Source organism: Aedes albopictus, chromosome 2, assembly GCF_035046485.1.
Source record: "Aedes albopictus strain Foshan chromosome 2, AalbF5, whole genome shotgun sequence".
NCBI classification, from domain to species: Eukaryota; Metazoa; Arthropoda; class Insecta; order Diptera; family Culicidae; genus Aedes; species Aedes albopictus.
Window position 1 is genome coordinate 54,577,849 of NC_085137.1, and position 22,351 is coordinate 54,600,199.

Consider the following 22,351-nt stretch of genomic DNA (forward strand, 5'->3'; position numbering starts at 1 on the left):
ATTTGTAGGGGGATGAATACATAATAGTTGACAAGCAATTTTTGTTTTATTACAATCAACTGACCAACTTGGCGAGGCTTGCTTACATAACAACTGACAATAAAGAAACCTATTTTCCTTGACTTTCTACGCAATGGACATCTGACCGAACACACGTGTTTTCGTTAATCTCCTAGGCATTATTAAGACATGACGTATGTGCATGACGAAACAACTAGCAGGACACAGTTCCAGACGTCTCTTTTTAATAACGATATTCAGCATATTTCCAATAAAACTACACTTCAATAAAGCAAAGACTAAAGCTGCTATGATAGAACAGATCAGAATGACTTAATTGACTTATTGACTACATATTGGAGATCTACTTCGAATAACTGACAAATTGACTAGAACCTAAATAAATACATGGACCATACTACAAAAAAAAACAATTGACAAAAAGAAAAAAGGGGAAACTTTTATTAAAACTATTTTTGTTCAACGCAGGCCAAAACAGTGTCGACTTGGGCCACGATATGCCTACGTACTTCTGTGTGTTGAAATAAAAATAGAGGCTCATAGAAGCAAACGTAGGGAAAGGGTGCGGTGTTAGAACATAAGCACAGTGTGCTACCGCCGTAATCACTATGAAAAAAAAAAAAAAAAAAAGAATAAAGAATATATTTGCGCAAATAAATTAAAAATTTTCGAATATTATCGCTCTTTTTTGCAATTCCAATTTTTTTGAAGGTGTCCTCCTCTTCTTGGCGTAACGTCCTCACTGGGATAAAGCCTGCTTCTCAGCTTAGTGTTCAATGAGCACTTCCACAGTTTTTAACTGAGAGCTTCCTCTGCCAATGACCATTTTGCATATGTATATCGTGTGGCAGGCACGAAGATACTCTATGCCCAAGGAAGTCAAGGAAATTTCCTTTACGAAAAGATCCTGGACCGACCGGGAATCGAACCCGTCACCCTCAACATGGTCATGCTGAATACCCGTGCGTTTACCGCCTCGGCTATATGAAGGTGTGCAACATTTTAAAAACATGTATTAATATTCTTGATTGAAGTCCCGGTTAAATGATTATATTTTAAAAGTCATTTCTTTTTTCAAGGATTTATACAGTATCTTCAATAATAAAATTACTTGAATATCGAATGCAATTATTTATTAGGCTGTTGTGAACATTATCAACTACTTTACGATATACTCCTTTAATGTTAAATAAAATTTTAGGTCCTAGTTTAACCATCAAGCAAAGGTGTAGTTTCTTTCCAATTTAATAGAATTTTGTAACTAGCCTAAGAAGACCCGAGTTTTCTGTTTCCTGAGACTTAAAAATGCATAAGCAAAATATAAACAAGTTGATAGTTTTGTTTACAAACAGCATCTATTGGTTATGGTAGAAAAATTGGTACTGGCCGTTTAAAGCAGTTTTATCAAAGTTAGCGAGGATGTTGTTTACAGTAGTCGATATCAAATTTGTGGACATATTTTTCGATATTTTTACCGTTTTGAGCTTTTTGGTTATGAAAACTATTTCATACACACTTAAAATAAAGTACCGTATTCAGCTGTTCTATTTTCGGTAAAAGTTCAGATTACCGAAGGTTCAGCAACATATTACCAAAGTTCGTCAAAAAATTACCGAACGTTCAGTAAACTCTACTGAATCATCGGTAATGTTTACTGAATGTTCGGTAAAAATTAGCCGAACTTCGGTAAAACTGTGCTGAACTTCGGTAATTCGAACTTTTACCGAAAATAGAACAGCCGAACAAGTGACTCTAAAATAAGTGTGTATTTAGTTGCGTATAATCCTAATTTCACTTCTACTTATTAATTAACACTTCAAAATCATTGAGAAATATGTGAGAATTAAGAATCCTATGTTACCTGAAGTGTCAAAAAACAACAAATTTCGAATGAGTGTAATCAGTTTCGTACCTTTTAATTCCGCCCTAATTGCTTATCCTTTGACAGATACGCGTATTTCGACTGTAATCTTCCTCAGTGTCAGTTATCCACTCTAACTGACACTGAGGAAGATTACAAGTGGTAGTCGAAATACGCGTATCTGTCAAAGGATAAGCAATTAGGGCGGAATTAAAAGGTACGAAACTGATTACACTCATTCGAAGAGGGTATTCTGCTTAGAGGGTTCGAAAAGTCGGTACAAGAAAAAACAGCAAATTTCGACTTATAATTATGTCATGCTAATCGTCGTCGTAGATTCATGTCAAAAAAGAATATAATCATCCCCATGATATTTGCGAATGAACTAGGATATCTTCCGTGAACATTTGGTGCAATTAATGCAAAAGATTACCAATTTTTTAAAGGAAATTTTGTTACCGAAAGAAAAATATTATTTATCGTATTTTCCTAACGGTGCTGCCCTACTTCAAAGCGCCATGATAATGTGAATTGATCCCAATCACCTAAGTTTTCCATGTATTTTCATCAACCACGCCAAGATACATTCGTATAAATTTTTGAACGATTTTATCTCAATGGAGCACAGAGATCCACTGCAATGCATTGTACAGGGGATAGACAAAATGATCGGGACAGGCAAAAATTTCAGTTTTCAAGAAATGGTCGAGTTGCTGTAACTTTTTGAAAAGTGCATCAAAAAATCTAAAAATTTTACTGTGAGTTGGTCAACTAGTTGTTAATCAATGGTCAAATTGGGAAAGATTGGCCTATTCTACTTGAAGTAAGAAAGAATCTAGAAAAAGTCATAATTATCCGATAGTCAACTTTGAACTGCTATATCTCCGGATTCAATGAACCAAATGCAATGAAATTTTGAGCGTGCATGACTTATATGATTAGCTTTGAAAAACTTTTGACATAACCTAAAATTGTTCAGTTGGGATGGGATAAAGAGTAATCGCTGCGCCTTCTTTGCTTGTTTTGTGCCTCTTTTGTCTGACAATTCTCTTCACTGTCTATTGCAAATTACTTAGAAGATCCTCCAAAAATTAAAAAAAAGAACATACAATTATTACAGTTGCGAAAAAAATTGGAAAAAAATATGCTTCGGTTAAACGAATGTCTACCACTGTACCTGCGCAGAAAGCTTGGCTGAAAGAGACTAACCTTTGATGATTATTCTTAGACTGTTACCCTTATCTAAAATTCCCAAAAACTATAATTGCAGAAATTCCCGGACCTCAAATTCAAATACGTCGAGGAAGACGCCCCGGAGGAGTTTTTTATCCCTTACGTGTGGTCGTTGGTGTGTAAAGCGGGCTGTGTTCACTTTAGTTCAGAATCAATCAAAGGTGTTACGACGGAAATCAACTGTTAACCGACGGTCCTTCTATAACGGTGTCTCTCCAACCATTAGAACTCTATGGATTCAATCTTCCATAGCTTTTACTAACTTCTAAAAACACTATAGCTGTTCTACATCTAATCGAAAAGTTGTAATTGCAATACTACGTAAAACGTGCAAACAAAACAAACATTTATGTGGTGGTAAACAAGGCAGTTCACCACTACTGGTCTAGAAGGAAGTGACACACAGGTACTACATCTCAATCAACGAGTGCATGAGCGTTCGCATGAGTGATGATCAAAAGTTAATATAGAAAAATGTGCGTGAAAATTAACAGATTTTACAATACCAGCCGTTGCATTCCTATATCGACATTAGCGTTTCGTTGGTTAATTTCTTCGATGTGTGTTTTCCCCGCCAGCTCAAAATTGTCATACAAATTTGTAAATAAAACTGTTTCGGTGTCGTAGTACCCTCCTGTCATTGTTTTACGTTAATCGAATAAATTATTACCGCAATATAGGTTTGTTAACTGGAAAGCTTGATTCGACTCAAAAGGCAAACCTGAACGTATTATAACAAGTAAAAACTACTTTTTATCGTATGCATTAGGTACGCATATTCATCTAAGGAGAAACAGTGCTAATCAGAAGCGTAAAGAAATAGAAGAGACTAATATATAATAATTTATAAATTTCAAATGAAATAACAGTTTTCAGTATGACGACAGTGACGTTGATCGTGGATTTGTAAAAACAGAGTTCCAAAATTGAGTTAGTCAGACGAAAACACTAGCGAAAACAAATATACAAAAAATCATTAATTCAACGTGGGTGTTTCTTTCTTTTTCTACGGTCATATGATAACAATCCGCACATACGTTTTCCGAAAAAAATAAGTTTAATTTAATAAATATCTTAAACAATCTTAAAATACACTCAAAATACTTACCAACTAACATAGAATGTGTACAACAGTCGAACAATATAAAGCCTAACAAAAAAGGTATCACTTGGTGGGAATTTTAGCTGGTTTATGACCGCACTGGGTGTGTCTCAAGGCTCATATAAAACTATAGTCTTTTCACGAGGTGCATAAACGAAAACATGTTTTCATTATTTATAAATCAGTAGTGTCTCGAAAACTGACCGACGATCTTTCCATTTTCGGATTGTCGGTCGGATTTGTACCAGATGGTTGTTCTAAACTACATGCCAGTTGGTTAGCAGATGCTTGGAGGCGCCAATCACACACCCTTGCACGTTTCCATACACTTTTCATAGGTGAGGAAATTGTTCGCGTTGCCATCGCAGCCACCGAAGGTGAATTCGTGGCAGGACTTCGATTCCGGGTCGTATCTGGAATGACAGGAGATGAGGTGTATTGTTAATGTGTCGTTTCTACCATTTAACTTCGAGGTTCTATTTTTTTTCGCAAGCCCCACCATCACCTTCCCCTTTAAAACTAAAACTAGGAACAGGTCGGACTAGTTCATCCGGGGACTAGCAAAAAAAAATAATACTAAATAAATCACCACGATTTGATTTTCCGTTTCCTCTTAGCGTTTTTGTGTTAGGGCAACTTCATTCGTGTGCCTTCTGGGGATTCCTTTAAAAAGTCCCTCTGGGGACTACTCCAGGAATTCCATCGGAGGATTACTTCAGGAGTTATTTCTGAGGATTCCTCCTGGAACTGGGGATCACCCCACGAATGCCTTCGTTTCTTTCTTCTGGAGATGAATCCACACATTTTATTTAATGATTTTTTCAAGAACTCCTGAATAATTCCCAGGAGGAATTCCTAGAGATTTCCCTGGGCTTGGATTATATCTTCCAGGAAGCTTTGATTTCAGGCATGTAGTCGATGTGCTTTGTAGTAATGATTGGAATAGCTGAATGTATAATCAATGGCAAACAATTCTGTAAAAATCAGATCTTCAAGTCATCTGATATTGTTATACTGATCATGATGCTGCATAGTATATCGAACATTTGTCGAAGTCATGTATGTGCCGGGAAAATATAATTCCAAGTTGGTGAGAATATTACAAACTGAGGGAGGGTAATAGGCCCAGTCAGACCCCTGAATGGGCAATGTGGGTTAGTGTATGGGAATGCCATTGAAGGTTTGTAATATTCTCCGAGGCTTTCGAAATCCAACAGAGCGCGTCCCCGGGTTGCGGATAGGGGGAGAAAGGGAGATTTTTCGCATTTGTACTGTAATCAGCCAATGTGATATTATCTCCTATGGTGTTGTAGTGCGAATGAATGATCTCATTCTATGGGAATTCGAACCTTGTAATGTGTACATTCAATTTTCTATGCTTGACAAGGTTTTGAAGACAAACATGTGATGAGAGAATTGCCTAATAGGAAAGTCACATCAGCAAAGCTTTTACATATGCAAATGCTATCCATGGGGTCATGTCTAGCATTTAATATGTATGGCAATGACTGGTTCTTACCTAGCAGGGGTACTACAAGACCACGCGGACAATTCGATGAACAGGGCTGTTACAAAACTGTTGATTTGGAAACCGCAAAATCCGCGCCAAGCCATTTGAAATCCGCGCCGAGGTTATCAAATCTGCGCCAGTACAAAAACATATGATTTTGATGACTCAAGCTCATAAAAAGCCTGAATTTTTCAATTTTTCGAGCATCTTTTTTGTTGCACTCCTGATGAAGATCATTTCTAATGTTAAAACCGATTTAAACTATGATTAATCCATGCAACTTCCACATCAACCAAGAAATGTTGCAAACAGGTATTTTTTTTTAATTGGAATAAAAAGTTTCGAATAAATAGTTCTATGATTATTGGCCAATCAGGGTGACTACTATTTTACGAGAATAGGATTTCCAGTTCCCTGAAACAGTTCCATAAATGGAAATTTTTTGAAATAATTATAACCAACATTATAATAACAACATAACAATCCTGCTATAAAATCTGTAGTAAGTCTCAGAAGATCGTTTGAGAGAACTGCAAGAAAATTTTCAGATTTTTTGTGAAGATACAAATTGAGTAATTGATTCTAGCGTTATCCATTGATTAAATAAATCACCAATACCAAAAGGAATAAAATCTAAGGGTGATATTTATTAAAATCATTTCATAAAAAATGTCAGGCAAATGTTCTCATCTTTGAGCAAAAGGTATGTAGAGAAGTATTGTTTATTAGAAAATTAAGATAAGAGTTTCTGCCCATACCACGACCTTGGAAATTCAGTAAATATTTCAGCAAGAATATCCTGCATAGGATTCCAAAAGCTTCATAATTTCATGTAAAAAAAATCCTCTACAATTCTACCAAGAAACCCTGTATTAACTGTGCTTGCTACTCCCCTGTCAACGAATGCTCCGATTGGAAGTCAAAGATAAATTTTACCGTGACAACCGAAGTTTATTTTTAGGATAAACTCTGGTATTTAACAAAAATCGATTCGACAAAAGATCTACAAGCAACAGAGTCAACTACAAAACCAATGATTTTCTATACGAGATTCTTCTAATTCAATCAAAAGTTTATCCAGTGAGAAAGTTTATCCAAAATTTGCAAATTCCATAAAAAACAGATTTCAGAATTACCAAGAAACTCTAGGAATTTATGCAGAAATCTTGCCATGATTCAGTGTTTTTCGAACCTCAGACATTACTAAATAAGTTCCGTCCAAAAAAATCTATCCAAGAATTTAGCCGGGTTAAGACAGAAATGACTCTTCAAGAAGTTGACTACGAAATTCAGAAGAGGAACTTCTCTGTTTTCAAAAATTGAACGTTTAGTGCAGTGCAACTTATTTAGCACTCCAAGCTAGCGACTAGTAACATTATTTTTACTCAATCACAAAATTCATAACTCCAATATGGAAATGTTCTTTATTTATTTTGATTGTGTTGTGCTACATGTCTGCATATTTGATGTAAGTGCATTTGAAAACCATTTCCGCAAAAACCGCGCCGAAATTATCAAAAACGCGCCAAATCCGCGCGGAACGCAAAAACCGCGAAAAACGCAAAATCCGCGCCACCTGTAACAGCCCTGGATGAAAGGCTTAATTGGGGATAATATATTTTCCAGAACTGAAGGGACATTTTTTCCGGGGTGACTGGCGAGTCGGAGAAGTCTGTACCAAGACCCTAATCCCACACCAAAATACCCTTTTCCTATCCCATGGCGTTTATGTGGTCAGCAAAGACTATTCAGCCATTACCCCTCCTTATCATCGGCTTTGGACTGACTTGCGCTCTCATTGCCCCATCAAATGCTGCAAAATGAAAATGAAAAACTGCGAAAAGAACTAATGCTGAAATCTTAGAAGAAACTCCGGCATTAATTCCACAAGAAACTAGAAGTAACTGTAGTATATGGAACTACGTTCGATAAATCGAAGCAAACCCTTTCGTTAAACGGCTAAGCAGCCATTCGAGAAATCAATCTTAAGAATAAAATAAAGAAAGTCAGAATGTTCTGTGACATGATTGTAATCAGACGAGGACCTTTTGCGTTCTTCATTTCTACCACTTAAAGAAATACCTCTAGACAGTCGGTTGATGAAAGGAAAACCTGTTAGTTTTAACATAAAGTGAAAACAAAAAGTTTGCGACGAGATAAAAAACAGTGAATTTGTGATTTTCAGATGAAATATCTCCTGTAGCAAGGAAACTTCAGAGCAAGCTGCTGAGTAAGTAGACTGCAGAGTTTTTGGAGAGAGTGGTAAGCTTAGAAAAAACTTGCGCAAAGACAGTGGGCTTAAGTTTTTTTAAGAGACCAAAGCGCCTTGATCAATTCAGAGCTACTAAATATTATATCGTGCGTGATTTCATGTGAAATCGTTCGTATCATCTCTTATAGAGCCGAACAAAACTTAAAATGTTACTTGGGCGTGTTTATCAGTCATTTTCCAATCGTAAAAGCGAGGTCTTTTAGGCCGTTCCAGAGATACAGCGTTTTTAGGCTTGAAAATCGTTTTTCAGTAATATAATAAATTAGTCCAACTTACAAGTTTCGCTATGAAAACATTATTCGATGCAATTTAAAGGTGATTTGGGCTGATTTAGACCAAGGTAAGCAGAAAATTGTGTGAAAAAATGTGGCAGTGTTGCCAGTTTTTCAACTATGTGTAATAAACAAGAACAAATAGTTGATGTTTAAAGTGTATCTATCAAGATGCTCATTTTAATTGTTGTTCTATCTATTTAAACATTATTTTCACGGAAGTGTTGCCAAATATAGCAATGCTAAACACGGTGGAATCATTTTTTTTTAAATTGAAATATACTCATTCGACGAAAAATAGACTTTAATTTTTAAAATTGAAAAATAACATGTTTGGCAACACTCTATCGAAAAAATGATATTTTTCCTGGATTCCTCTAACAAATTTGTTCAAAACAGCCGAAGGTCAAAAATGTGTATATGTTATAGCTATAAATTAAAAAAAAAGGAAGGGAAAACTTTGATTTTTCTTGTATTGGCAAAGTCGAGGGGTGCTGCCACGGACCGAGGGGTGATGCGATCGGCACAAAAATTTGGATTTTTCTTCCTCCATTTAAACAAACATTCCAACAAAATTTGGTCCAAATCCGTGATGGTCGATAACACGCAGTGTGTACACTTGGTGTGGAATGAATATATTTTACTTTCCGTTTCTCCCACATATGATGAGTGTCCATTAGGCCAGTACACTTTTTTAAAATGTTCTATGATTCTCAAGTCCACCCCCATATTTTGATTGGCATCTAAAAAGAAGTAACTGGTCAAAATTTCAGCAAAGTCCATTGAAATTAAGAGGTGCATCAAATCAATTTTGTGTTTTTAGACTATTTTCGAACTTCAAAAAATCAAAACTACACTAAAATTTATCGAAAATTAATTCTTCCGGCAGAAATAGCAAGATATACTTTTTGGCTACAAGTTCTCCGAACAACGTATGCCAGTAAAATTAAAGGAAACATATGTAATTATTACATTTGTACTCCGAAGAACCTTAAAAAGTAGAATTTTTGAATTCTGGAACACCCTAATATACGTATTCAGTTGGATATTTTAAAACGGCATCATATTCTCTAATGTTTCGTTATTATTTGCTTCTTTGACATCATAGCTGTAGGAATTGAGCAAAAATTATTAAAATTAGGGGAAGCCAAATGCGTCCTAAAAACTAGCTTTTCGGAGGCAATCACGATGTGGCGATATGTATTCACGATCACGATGTGTATTCAGGTTCTGGTTTCGAGATGATTGAAACATTTTTCAACTCATTTTTTACAGATAGGACTGTTAGGTGAGTGGCAGCAGTGAACTGCTAATGTAAAACAACCATATAGGGCACTGCATGAAATTTTTTCGTTTTCTTTCACGCTTACAGAAATTTTGTAAACAACAAGGCCAAGAAATGTCAAACTCCCATACATAATCAAAACAATGCAGTACCCTATTCCATAGCTGAACGATAAATAAGTATGAATCGGAAGGATGAGCTCAAATGCCAGTGATTATACGAAGGAAAATAAATCGTTTCAACATATTTTTAGGTATACAAAAACCATTAGCCCAATTTAATGTTGATTAAATCACATACCAAAATATTTATAAACATAAACATGTTCAGGTGCATGATCATCAACCTAATACCTACTGTACTTTTATATTATAATAGGATATTGGTTCCCTTATTAGGCATATGGTTCCGATTTTTATCCTACGGAAAACAAAGGATTGAAGCGCTGTTTGTTTTGTTTCTTATTTTTGTATTTATTTTTAGGAGCGAGAACGCATGAAAACAAAAAGAACGAACTCAATCGGTGCCGTTATCGCTTGTTTCCGAATAGGATGAATGTAGGAGCGTGATATTACTTATGGCACTCAGACCTTACTGAACTGGCTTGAAAGACAGAAAATTTCGTCAGCAATGCCTTAAGAATTCTGTTAGAACTTCCTGCAATTAGGATCCTCAGCGATATCAAAACGTTTTTGTTCCTGTATTTTGTTCCACATAGCTGAGCCCAAGGTTATTATATATTGTAAGGTTGAGCATGAAGTTTGTGGAGAAAAGTAGAGGAAGCAAAATTTCAAAGGAATTTGAGGAGGGCGGGGTATTTGTTTTCAGAATTTCTCACGGTGAAAAAATAATGGCCGCACATCCGGTTTTACATCTAAGACAACCTTACAATATATAATAACCTTGGACTTGCCCTTAATGCATATGAAGCTCAGCGCTATTTCCCATGTTGTTTCCGTTATCTGGCCACTGCGGGCACGTAACTTTCACCTATTTCACCCCGGAGCCGACGCATTTGGAGGCACATTAAACACATTCCGACTCAACAACACTTGACTCACCTCCATCTCGGAAGCAGTGCTCGGCAAACACCCTTCCGCACTGGCAGCATGCATTTGTCGTCCTTAGTTGCACTTTCCACTCGGTTACTGGTTTGCAGCAGCGGGGATGATCCTTCCCGTTTCTGATAATGGTGCTCTTCATCGAACTCGTCGTAATCACTTAGGTATTCCAACATTTTGTAGAACATTTTGCCACCATCTTTCGTCAGTTGATCCCACACATCGATCGGTTTCGCTTCACTGACACTGAACGTGGTGGCCATTAGTACAAACGACACCGCCACACCAAGACCGATCCATCGGGCACTATTCGACAGATGCATTTTTGTCACTGATGAATTTTTTTTTCTGCTCTCAACACTTAACACTTTTTTTCAATCTGACTTTGTATTTTTGCTGCACTTGGCTTCGCTTCGAGTCAATCGCTTAACTTTCCTTTGGATACTGTTGGCTGGTGGCGGCCGTTACGCGATCTTATATTCATTTTGGAGTCTGCCACCCGAAGGTGCACCGATCGCGTCGCGGCGTCGCGAGATCGTTCGGGATTTCTCTTTACATTCTCTCGATCGTGGATGAGGGTATAGACGATGCAGATTGGTCGTTCGAGACGAATGCATCGAATGCGTTTCTCTACGCACGTCGCGCGATCGTCATAGTCACCTGCGTCGAGGACCGTTTCATGGGGGCGGTTTGTTTTCAGCGGAAAAGGTCGCCAGAGAGAGGATCTAGAAATTTCTTGCGTTTTCTAATGAGGAAATTGACCTGAAAATCATCGTGATATGTACTGAATTACAGCAGATAGACAAAATAATCAGGACAGGCAATATTAAAAAAAAAAATCTAGCCGCACTTTTTGTTCCCAAATTATGACAGTTACTTAGTTGAATAAATTGGTCGGGGCCCGTGGCGCAGTGGTCCACACGTTCGCTTCATAAGCGGATGGTCATGGGTTCGAACCCAGCCCCGGCACTTGCAATTTTTCGTCAGCTGCTCTTCCCCCCGAGAGTAGCTGGCACTTGACCCTCTTCGGAGCATATAGCTCTAACGGACCCGGAATTTGGATATCGGCGAACCGCAATTCATAATGGACCCCCAATTGGACTGGAAAAGGAACAGCAGCCACACATCAGCATTATCGTGCTCATCATTCTACCATGGACAGGGTAGAAGAATGAAAGAAGCACAAAGGCAACCAGTTCAATACAGTACAATAGAATAGAATACATTTAGGCGCTGTACAACGTGAAAGTGCAGCGTCCAATTGGAATCGCTCACGTAGTACCCTAGTGGACAAAAGAGCTGTAAATTAGGTTAAGTGATTAAGAATAGTTGAATAAATACATTAGTTGGCTATGAATGTGCTTGAGTTTGATTGACCGCCCGTAGATAGGGGGTTGTGGGGCAAGATGGCCACCCTAAGGTTAGGCGCCTTGGGAGCATATACTTTCATTAGAGTATGGCTATTTAACACTCATCCCCTTTGTTCCATGTCGTTTCTATTTTCTTAACACAAAAAAGCATTTTATTTCGCACTACGAATGCAAAATAAATTCATTTGAAAAATGCTACTTTCGACAATGCTTTTTTGCCATATGGGGCAAGATGGCCACCCCAACAGGGCAAGACGGCCACAGAGCTAATTTTTTACAATTAGTGTACTTCAATCCCTAAGCAACGTTCAATAAACCAAGGTCGAATCATCCGCAACACTTTTTCTACAAAGGCTGTGGTATTTGCCAACATTTTCTTTATGATAATGTTTGAAACAAAATTGATAGAAATTTCTTTAAAAATGTTCTATGATTTGGTCCATTTTTTCAGCAAACTTGTTTCTCTCGAAACGATTTATCTGCAGATACATTACTACTCTTTTCTTGAATTATACTGTATTTCAACGTCTTGTAACGAACCCTTTTATGGCTGTTTTAGCTATGATTTTCCAGCCTTGAGCCAAAATATGCAATGAAACCAATCACCATTCAACACCAAATAACATCAAAGTTGTTCTGAGGTATCATCTCTATCGCAGTTAATTTTAACTGCTCCAACTAAATATGAAAAAGCAATTTTCTGTGGTTCTGCAGTATCTCTAAACATCAATAACAGATTTGAGGCTGCTTTAGATTGGTTTTTGGATGGCGATATAGACCTTACTACAGGTGGCCATCTCCCCCGAATGCTTACGATACGTTTATCATAATTAAACATAATTAATTTAAAACATTGAAATTTTATTGTCGAGATTTAACAACAGTCACATATAGATACTATTAAAAATAAAAACAATTTTTAAAGCTATGTTATTTCATTACTAATCCTTAAAATCAGATGACCTATTACTATAATAAAACACTGTTTTTGAACACTCAAACTTCAAACACTATTTCATAGCAGATTTTCCAAACTAATAGTAACTTTTTCGCACATTATAAACACGAAGCATTGTTTATAATCACAACTCATGCAGAATTTTTTTGTGTGTTGCGAATTAATGCTTAAAATACAGGGTGGCCATTAAGGTGGCCCACACTTATATAAAAAACAAAAATTTTGAAAAATGTCAAGTCTTACCTCCTGAATCAGTTGTTTTGGACTTCCAGAATCTACGTTCAAAATTCGAGCAAAATCGATTAAGCCTAAGGGGGTGCTCAAAGCGCTTGAAGTTTGTATGGGAAAACTTGGCCAAATGTATGCAAAAATTTTAAGTTTTCGAATTTTGCCGCTAGGTGGCGCTGTGGGCGTTCAATAATCAAACCCTTTGGTATTATTGTAGGTGACTATATGTCAAACAACTTTGTCGAATACTGCAAAGTGATCCATCGTCTGTAAAAAAAAGTTATACCCTAGGTAAAGTACACGTAAAGGAATGAAATCTCAATATTTCGTCTCACTTTGCCTAGGGTATAACTTTTTACACAGACGTCGAATCACTTTGCGGTCTTCGACAAAGTTGTTTGGGATATAGTAACCTACAATAGTACCAAAGGGTTTATTTATTGAACGCTTACAGAGCCACCTAGCGGCAAAATTCGAAAACTTAAAATTTCTGCATACATTTGGCCAAGTTTTCCCATACAAACTTCAAGCGATTTGAGCGCCCCCTTAGGCTTACTCGATTTTGCTCAAATTTTGAACGTAGATTCTGGGAGTCTAAAATATCTGTTTCAGGAGGTAAGACTTGGCATTTTTCGAAGTTTTTGTTTTTCATATAAGTGTGGGCCACCCTAGTGGCCATCTTGCCCCACAAACCCCTATTAAATCAGTAGCGCCAGATCAGCTACAACCTCACAAGGAATCAATGAGATAGTTGCTTGGGACAAACGTCAAATAGGTACAAAAACGATGCAAGCGAAGCAATGAATTACAAATGAATATTTGAATCAACCGTTAAAAAGGTGATCGATGGGAAGCGATCAGAGTGTGACGTCTGTTTCCCTGTGATAAAAATGAATCAACTATAAATATTACACGGTAAAAATTCTTCACACTCGATGTAAGGGGAAAATCCCTTAACTAATCAACATCGCAATCAACATGATCTGAAATGCTTTTCCTTTGTAATCACAATGCTGTAAGTGTTGATTTGCGAATCAAAACAAAGCCACCGGAGAAATCAACTGAAAATCACTTCGATGTACAAAGCAGTACGATCCAACGTGAAAAGCTGTTGATTCGGTAATGACTGTTTTGGACATGAAAGTAAATATAGATGACAGGTGGTAGAAAGTGTTTCGCTTCGAATCGCATCTAAAGACTTGTACCATAAACTCAAGTATTCGTGATGGTATCCCCAAAGCAAAATAAATAAATAAATCTTGTCTCGATCGACTATCAGCTGCGTCACCTGCTGTCGCGACAGGACAGCGTCAGGGACCTGTTTTAGAAAAAAAAACCACCGGAGAAATCAACTGAAAATCACTTCGATTTGCACTAATGTACAAAGCAGTACGATCCAACGTGAAAAGCTGTTGATTCGGTAATGACTGTTTTGGACATAAAAGTAAATATAGATGACAGGTGGTAGAAAGTGTTTCGCTTCGAATCGCACCTCTCTAACAGGTATGAAGTAGTGTAGTGGTAAAAAAGATGATCGTGAACCTCAAGGTCCTGGTATAGAATCTGGGTGCGGTGAACACTTTCTTTTGATTCTCGATTTGAATTCAAAATGTTGTCAACAATAAATTGAAGGGATGTTATGTTTTTTTTCGAATGATATTTAATTGATAACAAACTGATTAAACAGTAGTGCGAATCCAAGTGCCAATAGGTTCATATCACAGTGCAGATTTTTTACCATGTACGCCATAGTTACTGTACACGCTTCGTGGCTGTCAAACTCCAACCTCGGTCACGCTCAATGCTTGCCAAATCTCTTTCCACCTGAACTCCACACCTCCGGATTTCTTGCGAACACCAACTTTGCAGGGTTGTTTTCCGGCATTCTAACAACATGCCGTGCCCACTGTATACTTCCAGCTTTCGCTGTCTTCCAGATGCTACGTTCGCCATAGAGCTCGTGGTGCATCCATCGACGTCACACACTGTCCTCTTGCACACCGCCAAACATCGTCCTTAGGGAATCACCGGCCTTATCAGTGTTTTGTACATGGTGCATTTGGTGTGGTGGCGAATCTTTTCTTTTTTGACCGCTGTTTCTTGTGCAGTCCGTAGTAAGCCCGACCTCGACTGATGATGTGCCTACGAATTTCTTGGCTGCCGTTAATAAGGATCCGAGGTAGCCGAAGTCCTCCACCGCTACGAAAGTGTCCCCGTCAATCGTAACACTGCTGCCTAGGATTGCCTGTCGTTCGCGGCTCCTCCTACCAGCATGTACTTCGTTTTTGACGTGGTCACCATCAGTCCGACCTTTGCTACTTCACGTTTCAGTTGAATGTATAGTACTGCCACCGAAAGCTTTACGCAGGGCCCGTTCATCGTCGCTTTGATCAATCTAGTGAGCTTCCCGAAGAAGCCGTTCTCATCAGGGATGCCATATATACAGATTTATCTGTATTATACAGATTTTTGATCTGTACGAATGATTTCGTTTTATATGAAATACAGATTTTTTAGCCATTTTGTTTTTGTATGAGATATAGATTTTTCACCAAAACTTTGTATGGTATACATATTTTCGATTTTTTTTTTAATTCCAACAAACTCATTCACTGTAGGTAAAACACGACGGAAAATGAGCTAGACTTTCCTTTGCTAAACTTCCCCAATCGTCCTAGTGTTCCGAAACCGGTTCCAAGTGTCCCGCCGGAAGTGGCCAATTAAAAAAGTCAACCAAACCCATGCATGCGACGCATCAAAGAGCGGCATTTTCGATAACCAGATGAACGGTAAGTATGAAAATACCTTACCTGAACCGGTTGTGTTCCGGAACCGGTTCCAGGTGTCCTGCCAGAAGTGGCCAAATATAAAAGTGAACATAACCTATGCATGTGACACACCAAATAGCGGCATTTTCGATAACCAAATGAACGGTAAGCAGGAAAAAATTTTCAGACCATATCTGAACCGCTTATATATTAAACTGACGAAGTTGTAGGGGTGAATCCAACTGAATGCGTCTAACGATGACCGAAGAATAGTAGGTCGCAACGCGTAACGCTTAACAAGCTGTTTCCGATATTTGTCACCGATAATTACCAATCTATCCACAAATAACATACCTGAACCGGTTGTGTTCCGGAACCGGTTCCAGGTGTCCCGCCGGAAAAGGCCAGTTAAAAAAGTGAACTCAACCCATGTATATGAAACCTCAAATCATCAAAAATGTTGGATAACCAGATAAACGGGCAGCAAGAAAATAGTCTCTGACCACACCTAAGATTACCAGCAGTGTTGCAGAGTCAGAATTGGATTCATCGCTGAAATTACGAAGGTGAACAAAATCAATGCAAGCGATAAATATGCGTAAAAGAGCAAAATCTTGATAAAAATTAAAGCGATCTTGTCAAATCACACCATTTTAGATTCCTGAGACGTAATTACACAGTAGGATGAATCAACGTTGTATGGGGAAATTTTAATTTCATAGCATTAATGAAATCGTATAACCAACGATAATAAAATAAAGGCTGAAGTGTGCAGAAAAAAAATTGTCGAAATATCTTGATAATGATCGGACATGATCGATGATGATATAATTGTTGCTTTTCTGAATCAGGCTGACACAAATTTCGATTTTCTCTTAAGTCAAGAGGGGTCCCCCTTGGAAATTTTACTGGGAATTTATCATTTTGAGGAAAGGCACAAATAAATAGGGGAGATCGGGGCATAATGGACACCCGGGGCGAAATAGACACCCCTATTTTTGCCGAAACCGTTGACTTTTATGCTAAACTTTTAATGCATAAGTGTAAAGGAACAAGTCAACGTTCTATTTTTCAAAAGTAACATTCATATGCCTCCAAAGTAACCTAAATATCATTGAAATAGAAATATGTTTTTCATATGGTGAAATTCTTATAATTTCAACGCAGCGGCAAATAAGGTATTACGAGTGTTTGAGCGTGTCCACCATAAAAACCATTGAATTGCTACCTTATCTGCATGTATACGTAGATTTAGCAATGGATAAAATATTTTATTTGTGATTAGAATTTACTCAAAATAGAAATTTCAATGTTGTAGTCCATTTGGGGCGAAATGAACACTGGTAATTACGAATGGATGTGCGCGCATTGCATACTCTTATGCGTTTAAGAGTGTTTGGAAAAAATCAATTGGATTATTTTAGCCTAAAGTTTATTTAATTAACTTTGATTTTTTGTAAACTCGTCTAAGTAAAATGGATTATTTTATCTATGGTATCGATCTCCGTGGGCAAATTACTTAACTGGTCGATGTAATCAAAGAATTCAGGCCGAACATTTCAATAGGTCCTATCTGCATTTGAGAGGCTCTCTTTGTTTACTTTCTCTTTCAATTACTGCAATTTAATGGTATACTTTTCTACTATTTTTGCAGTACAAATCGAAAGGCGATTGTTTTGACCATCGTTCAATGCAAGGAGGCAATCAAAATACAAATTAATAGCTGAGATACTAACGGAAGAGAGAGAAACCAAAGAGAGCCTCTCTTCTGCAGATAGGACCTTTAGACATGTTTGGCCTGAATTAGCATAAAATATGCAGGGGTGTCCATTATGCCCCGATGGGTGTCCATTTCGCCCCGTACCTTCTCTGCCAGCCCTAAAAACACACGATTTACAATTCATTATTTCTTCACAATAAAGACATTCTACCTGCTGTAAATGATTGAAATACGTAGGAAACAAACTAAAGTTGTAAGCCAACTAATAATATGTTAAGTTTTTCTCTGCTATACAGGCCTAACGTACTCATTTGCTTAGGGTGTCCATTATGCCCCTAATTCCCCGTAACCAATAAATTTTTAAACTTTAGTGTGAAATTAGAGTCCTCCGTAAAATTTCTTACCAAATCCGATTTCCTACCAAATCCGCTTAGCTTAATTGTCTGGGTATTTTTTCATCAAATACATTAATTATTTATCAACTCTACTCCCCCATTGATAAGTCAACGAGCACTGTGACAAAAGAAGAAAATGAGATTTGGGGCTGTCCATAATCCACGTGGTCTATGGGGGGGGGGGGGGGGCATTGACCATTTAGTATGGACAAATTAAAAATTTTGTATTGACAAATGACCACGGGGGGGGGGGGGGGGAAGGTTGTTGAAAAGTCCCAAAAAAATGACCACGTGGTTTATGGACAGCCAATTTGTTCCATTCTAGAGTATTCTCAGAATTCAGGAACACTTCGGCTTATAGCTCTTGAGTACATATTCGACGAGAAAGGCACTATCACCACTAGGTGGATTAATCTGGGTTTTTTACCATCTTTCTACTGAGTTCTCAACAGCAGATTTAACTCGGTACGCTCGGTTATTTCTTTTGCGGATATTCCGTTAATGAGTTACCGAGCTCAGCTAATAAGCTGTCAAAAGTTACTGATGCACGGGAAATATCGTTACTGGTGAACGGTAAATACGATTACCGAATATAGCGAGATAAATCTGCTGTTAAAAACTCAGTAAAAAGATGGAAAAAATACTGAACTGGAACATCTGAAAACAATACTGAGCTGGAACATCTGAATCTTAGTGTGCAGCCTACGACCAAGGTTCTCACCGGGGTTGCGTTGATAACCCGATCATCCCTAAGGTTGTTCGCAGCCCGCCCGGTGCCACGTGGAGGTAGGGATATGAGTTGCTCGGCAGAGGCTAATGAAACTCAATGTTATCTGAATTACGCAAATTGCCCAGCCTTTACCGTGCCGGGAATAACAAACATCTTCAGTGTGTAAGTGTTGATGATCTTCTATATTTAGACGATTACGGTATACCTGTTCCGTCAGGTTGCCGGTAAATGTGTTGCACGCCGTTGTGACGCGTGTTTGCTATAGAGATAAGTGACATTACAACACACGAACACTAGCGCAATTTTTTCCTCAAACAAAAATGCACGCCAATCAAAGGCTATTCAAATTGCATATGCAAATATTACCCAATCGAACTGGGTAAAACGGGTAAATAATTATAAAACTTATGTCCGGGGTAAGATATATGCAAATATTTTCCTCACAGTTTCACAACTACATCTACAAAAAAGGCACGCATACATTTGAACGTGATAACCACTACAGTAGGCGTTCGATAACTGCAACATGTTTACGTTTCACTTAGCGAACGAAATTCGATAACTGCAACGTCAGACAGGCGTCAACAACCCATCAATTCACGTTGAATGAACGCCAAATTCATTTGACCGTTCATTTGGGCTAACTTGGCGCACCGTTTTGACGGATAGCGCCGTTAGCGGAGCGATAACTGCACTGAAGATATTTTCCGTATAAGTTTTATGTTTCAGACTACATAATTTTTTGCAATTTGAGCTTTCAAATAAAAACCATAAACTTTGAAACATAAAAATTATATGATCAGCCAGTTTTAAAATTTATATTTGAGATTAAATAAAGTTTATTTCTCTGCCAAATAAAATGTATGTGTGGGGCTTATGGTAAGTATGTCTCGGATCGCCATAATATGTATGATTTTTTTTAAATAAATATTATAATTAAGACAATAATCATATTTGTAAACAATTTATTTATGCCATAATCAATAAAGAAAATAAATATAATTAGTTTTCACTTTTTCCATGGATAATTCCGCAAAATGATTATACAAAGCCGAAGTACTGTGCGTACGCCATTGTAAATACCAAGGCATTCCAAAAAGAACCCTGTAGCGTAATTTGTTGCATCCGTTAGGACCTTTTCTGCTGCTCAAGCTGCTGCTGATGATCTGGAACTGCCGGTACGGTGCCAATTCCGCTGAACTTCCCTTGCCAACGTTCCGATCCTACCCTTATAGACTGTGATACCGTTGTTGATGAGGTTCGGGCAACAGAAGTCTGCCGGAACTGGTGCTGCTGCTGCTGCTGCTGGTGGTGCGGGATAATTACATGCGGGTGTAGGCGCTTCTACTGTTGCTGTTGGGTGATCCGGTACTAACGATTAGAGGCATCGGAATTTTGGGGCTCACATCGTTTGACCAGGTGCGGCTGCATAATCGTTTCCGAGCTGGCGGTGATGGTAATCCAGTCTGTTGTCGAAACGGCTTTTGCGGGAGACATCCAGATACGGTGGTCCAACGGTTCTGGTGTGGTGGCGGAATGCAAAACACCTAGAATCAATTGAATTAATAGTCGCTGTTAAGTATTCGATTATTTACCTCTATTCAGATTCAGATGTAGTTCCGTACCAAAATGGATGATGCGATCTTTTGGCGGCATCCTTGGCGGCATCGTGATCTTTTAGCAGACATCCCAAACTTAAGAATTATAAATGAAATGATATAGTTCTTAACTATAACCAAAAAATAATAACTTTTATGTTTGCTCAAACATAACCATAATAGACAGCCTCATAATAAATAATGCCCCCATTATATTTTGTATGTTGGCACACATAAAACGAATTCTGCAGAAGTCTTATAACAAGTATGTTTCTTAGCTCTATATATTTTATCTTTGCAATTTTATCAGTATGCAAATTTGTTGTACTTACCGGAATTGCAGATAAAAAGCATTGCAGTTAAACCGTTTGCACCGACCGAACGTCTACTGTATTTCTTTTATCCTTTCATTGCATGTGCCTGCATATTATCATAAGCACAGCGTGAACTATTAAACCTGGTTCATCTGTACATCTGCGTGCAGAATTGTTTGTTTACTCTCTGTTGAGTTGTCTGGCGGCTTTAGCAATACACATACATTGTATGTTGAGCCTTACGGACAAGGTATTTTGAGTACATAGCTAAAATTTTCCAGAGTGCCGTTTTAACGAACCGTTAAACAGATTTGGTTGAAAATGCATCACGATATTGACAATGACTAAAAAAACAGCATAATGCATTTTCAGCCACATCCGTTGAACGGTTCTTTGAAACGGTGCTCTAGAAAATGTGAGCAATGTACTCCAATTACCTTGTCCTCAACTTAAGATAAAATTCTGTCACGTAGTTTTATAAAGATCCACCGAGTACTGATTTTGCAGTAATTTTTTTAACCCAATGGAGCCGGATTGATTTGCCTCTGCTTCCTTGCTGGCCTCGAACACATTTCTTATGCTCGCGCTCGGTTTTAAATATCGCCGGGGTCATATATGTATGACCCCTCCGGCTCCAAAGAGTTAACAATATGTGAATTGCTATTAATGTTATCCACCAGATTCCGGCATAAGCATTCAACCGCGCGATCTTGTTGTCTCATTATTAGTGATATTTCCCTATCCACGAAACTTTTCCTCGACCGTAAAAGTAAAATGTCCGCTCATAATACCGATTGGAATCAGCTAACGGTCGCATTAACAAACTAATGTCACCATCGGAACTTGACGGCCGTTCAGAAGCCAATTAGTTTCGATGGAACTGTCTGCACCTGCTGATGCTGTACCCTACCTCTTCATGAAACCATTCGAACAGCATTAGGTGTAAGCACCATGTAGCAATGGAGCTTGTCGATGTCGTCACATTGCGTCGATCGCCGGCTCTTCCAGTGTTGTTTCGAATTGCTCATGGTCCGTTCCGGAGGCACCTATACGCGAACCAAAACAGAAAACACTGTAGCCAAAGTATAATGCCCGTTCTCCGCCGCAAAAGCTACTGGTAGCTACTCATTGGTCTTTCTGCTTGTCTGAAAACATCATAAGCACAACCACACAACGTTGATGTTGTTTTCGATCGATCTCGGATCTCTGCGGTGGCTTTGTGAAGAAATCGGGCTATAGGGGCCTCCGAAGAGATATGATCGATCATGCGGAAAACCACTGTGAAATTGCATCGGAAATCGGTGAAATAAATCTGGAAAGTTTGTTTTCCTGGCCGCATGCTTCGCTGCTGGTGTGTGGGATATGGTGTAACAAGATGGATTTAATTGTGCGACGGAGTTATTGCTCAGCGCGATTGTGTAATTTTGGGTACCGCTAGATATGCGAAGGCGAACTAACCAAACATAGTGGTGGTATTTCGTAATTGTTTGAGGGTATGCATTCGTGATTCTTATCATGCATGCATGTAAGCTTGTATTAAATGAATTAGTTGATTTCTTCATGAATTTGAGAAATGCCACACGAGACAACGTGACATATAAATTGGTGAGCTCGTTTCATATAATAGTTCTTTTATACGCCGTCGATTTAAGT

General features: G+C 38.1%; 2 protein-coding genes across 4 annotated transcripts in view; one reads left to right on the forward strand and one right to left on the reverse strand.

Moving 5' to 3' along the window:
* LOC109409181 (dymeclin) overlaps positions 1–4,100 on the forward strand; it is a 29,440-nt gene extending 25,340 nt beyond the window's left edge. For all 3 annotated transcript variants that reach the window (XM_029871256.2, XM_029871258.2, XM_029871257.2), the window contains exon 11: positions 3,153–4,100. In XM_029871256.2, coding sequence (XP_029727116.1) covers positions 3,153–3,302 — 150 coding nt within the window. In that variant the 3' untranslated portion in view covers positions 3,303–4,100. The remainder of the gene's footprint in view (positions 1–3,152) is intronic.
* Positions 4,101–4,149: 49 nt separating this feature from the next.
* Positions 4,150–11,087, reverse strand: LOC109421490 (kunitz-type serine protease inhibitor taicotoxin). The gene is made up of 2 exons (XM_019695984.3): positions 10,618–11,087; positions 4,150–4,630 (listed from the first exon to the last, which is right to left on the reverse strand). The coding sequence occupies exons 1-2, from the start codon at positions 10,938–10,940 to the stop codon at positions 4,519–4,521; spliced, it is 435 nt and encodes a 144-aa protein (XP_019551529.2). The 5' UTR covers positions 10,941–11,087; the 3' UTR covers positions 4,150–4,518.
* Between the last annotated feature and the right edge of the window lie 11,264 nt (positions 11,088–22,351).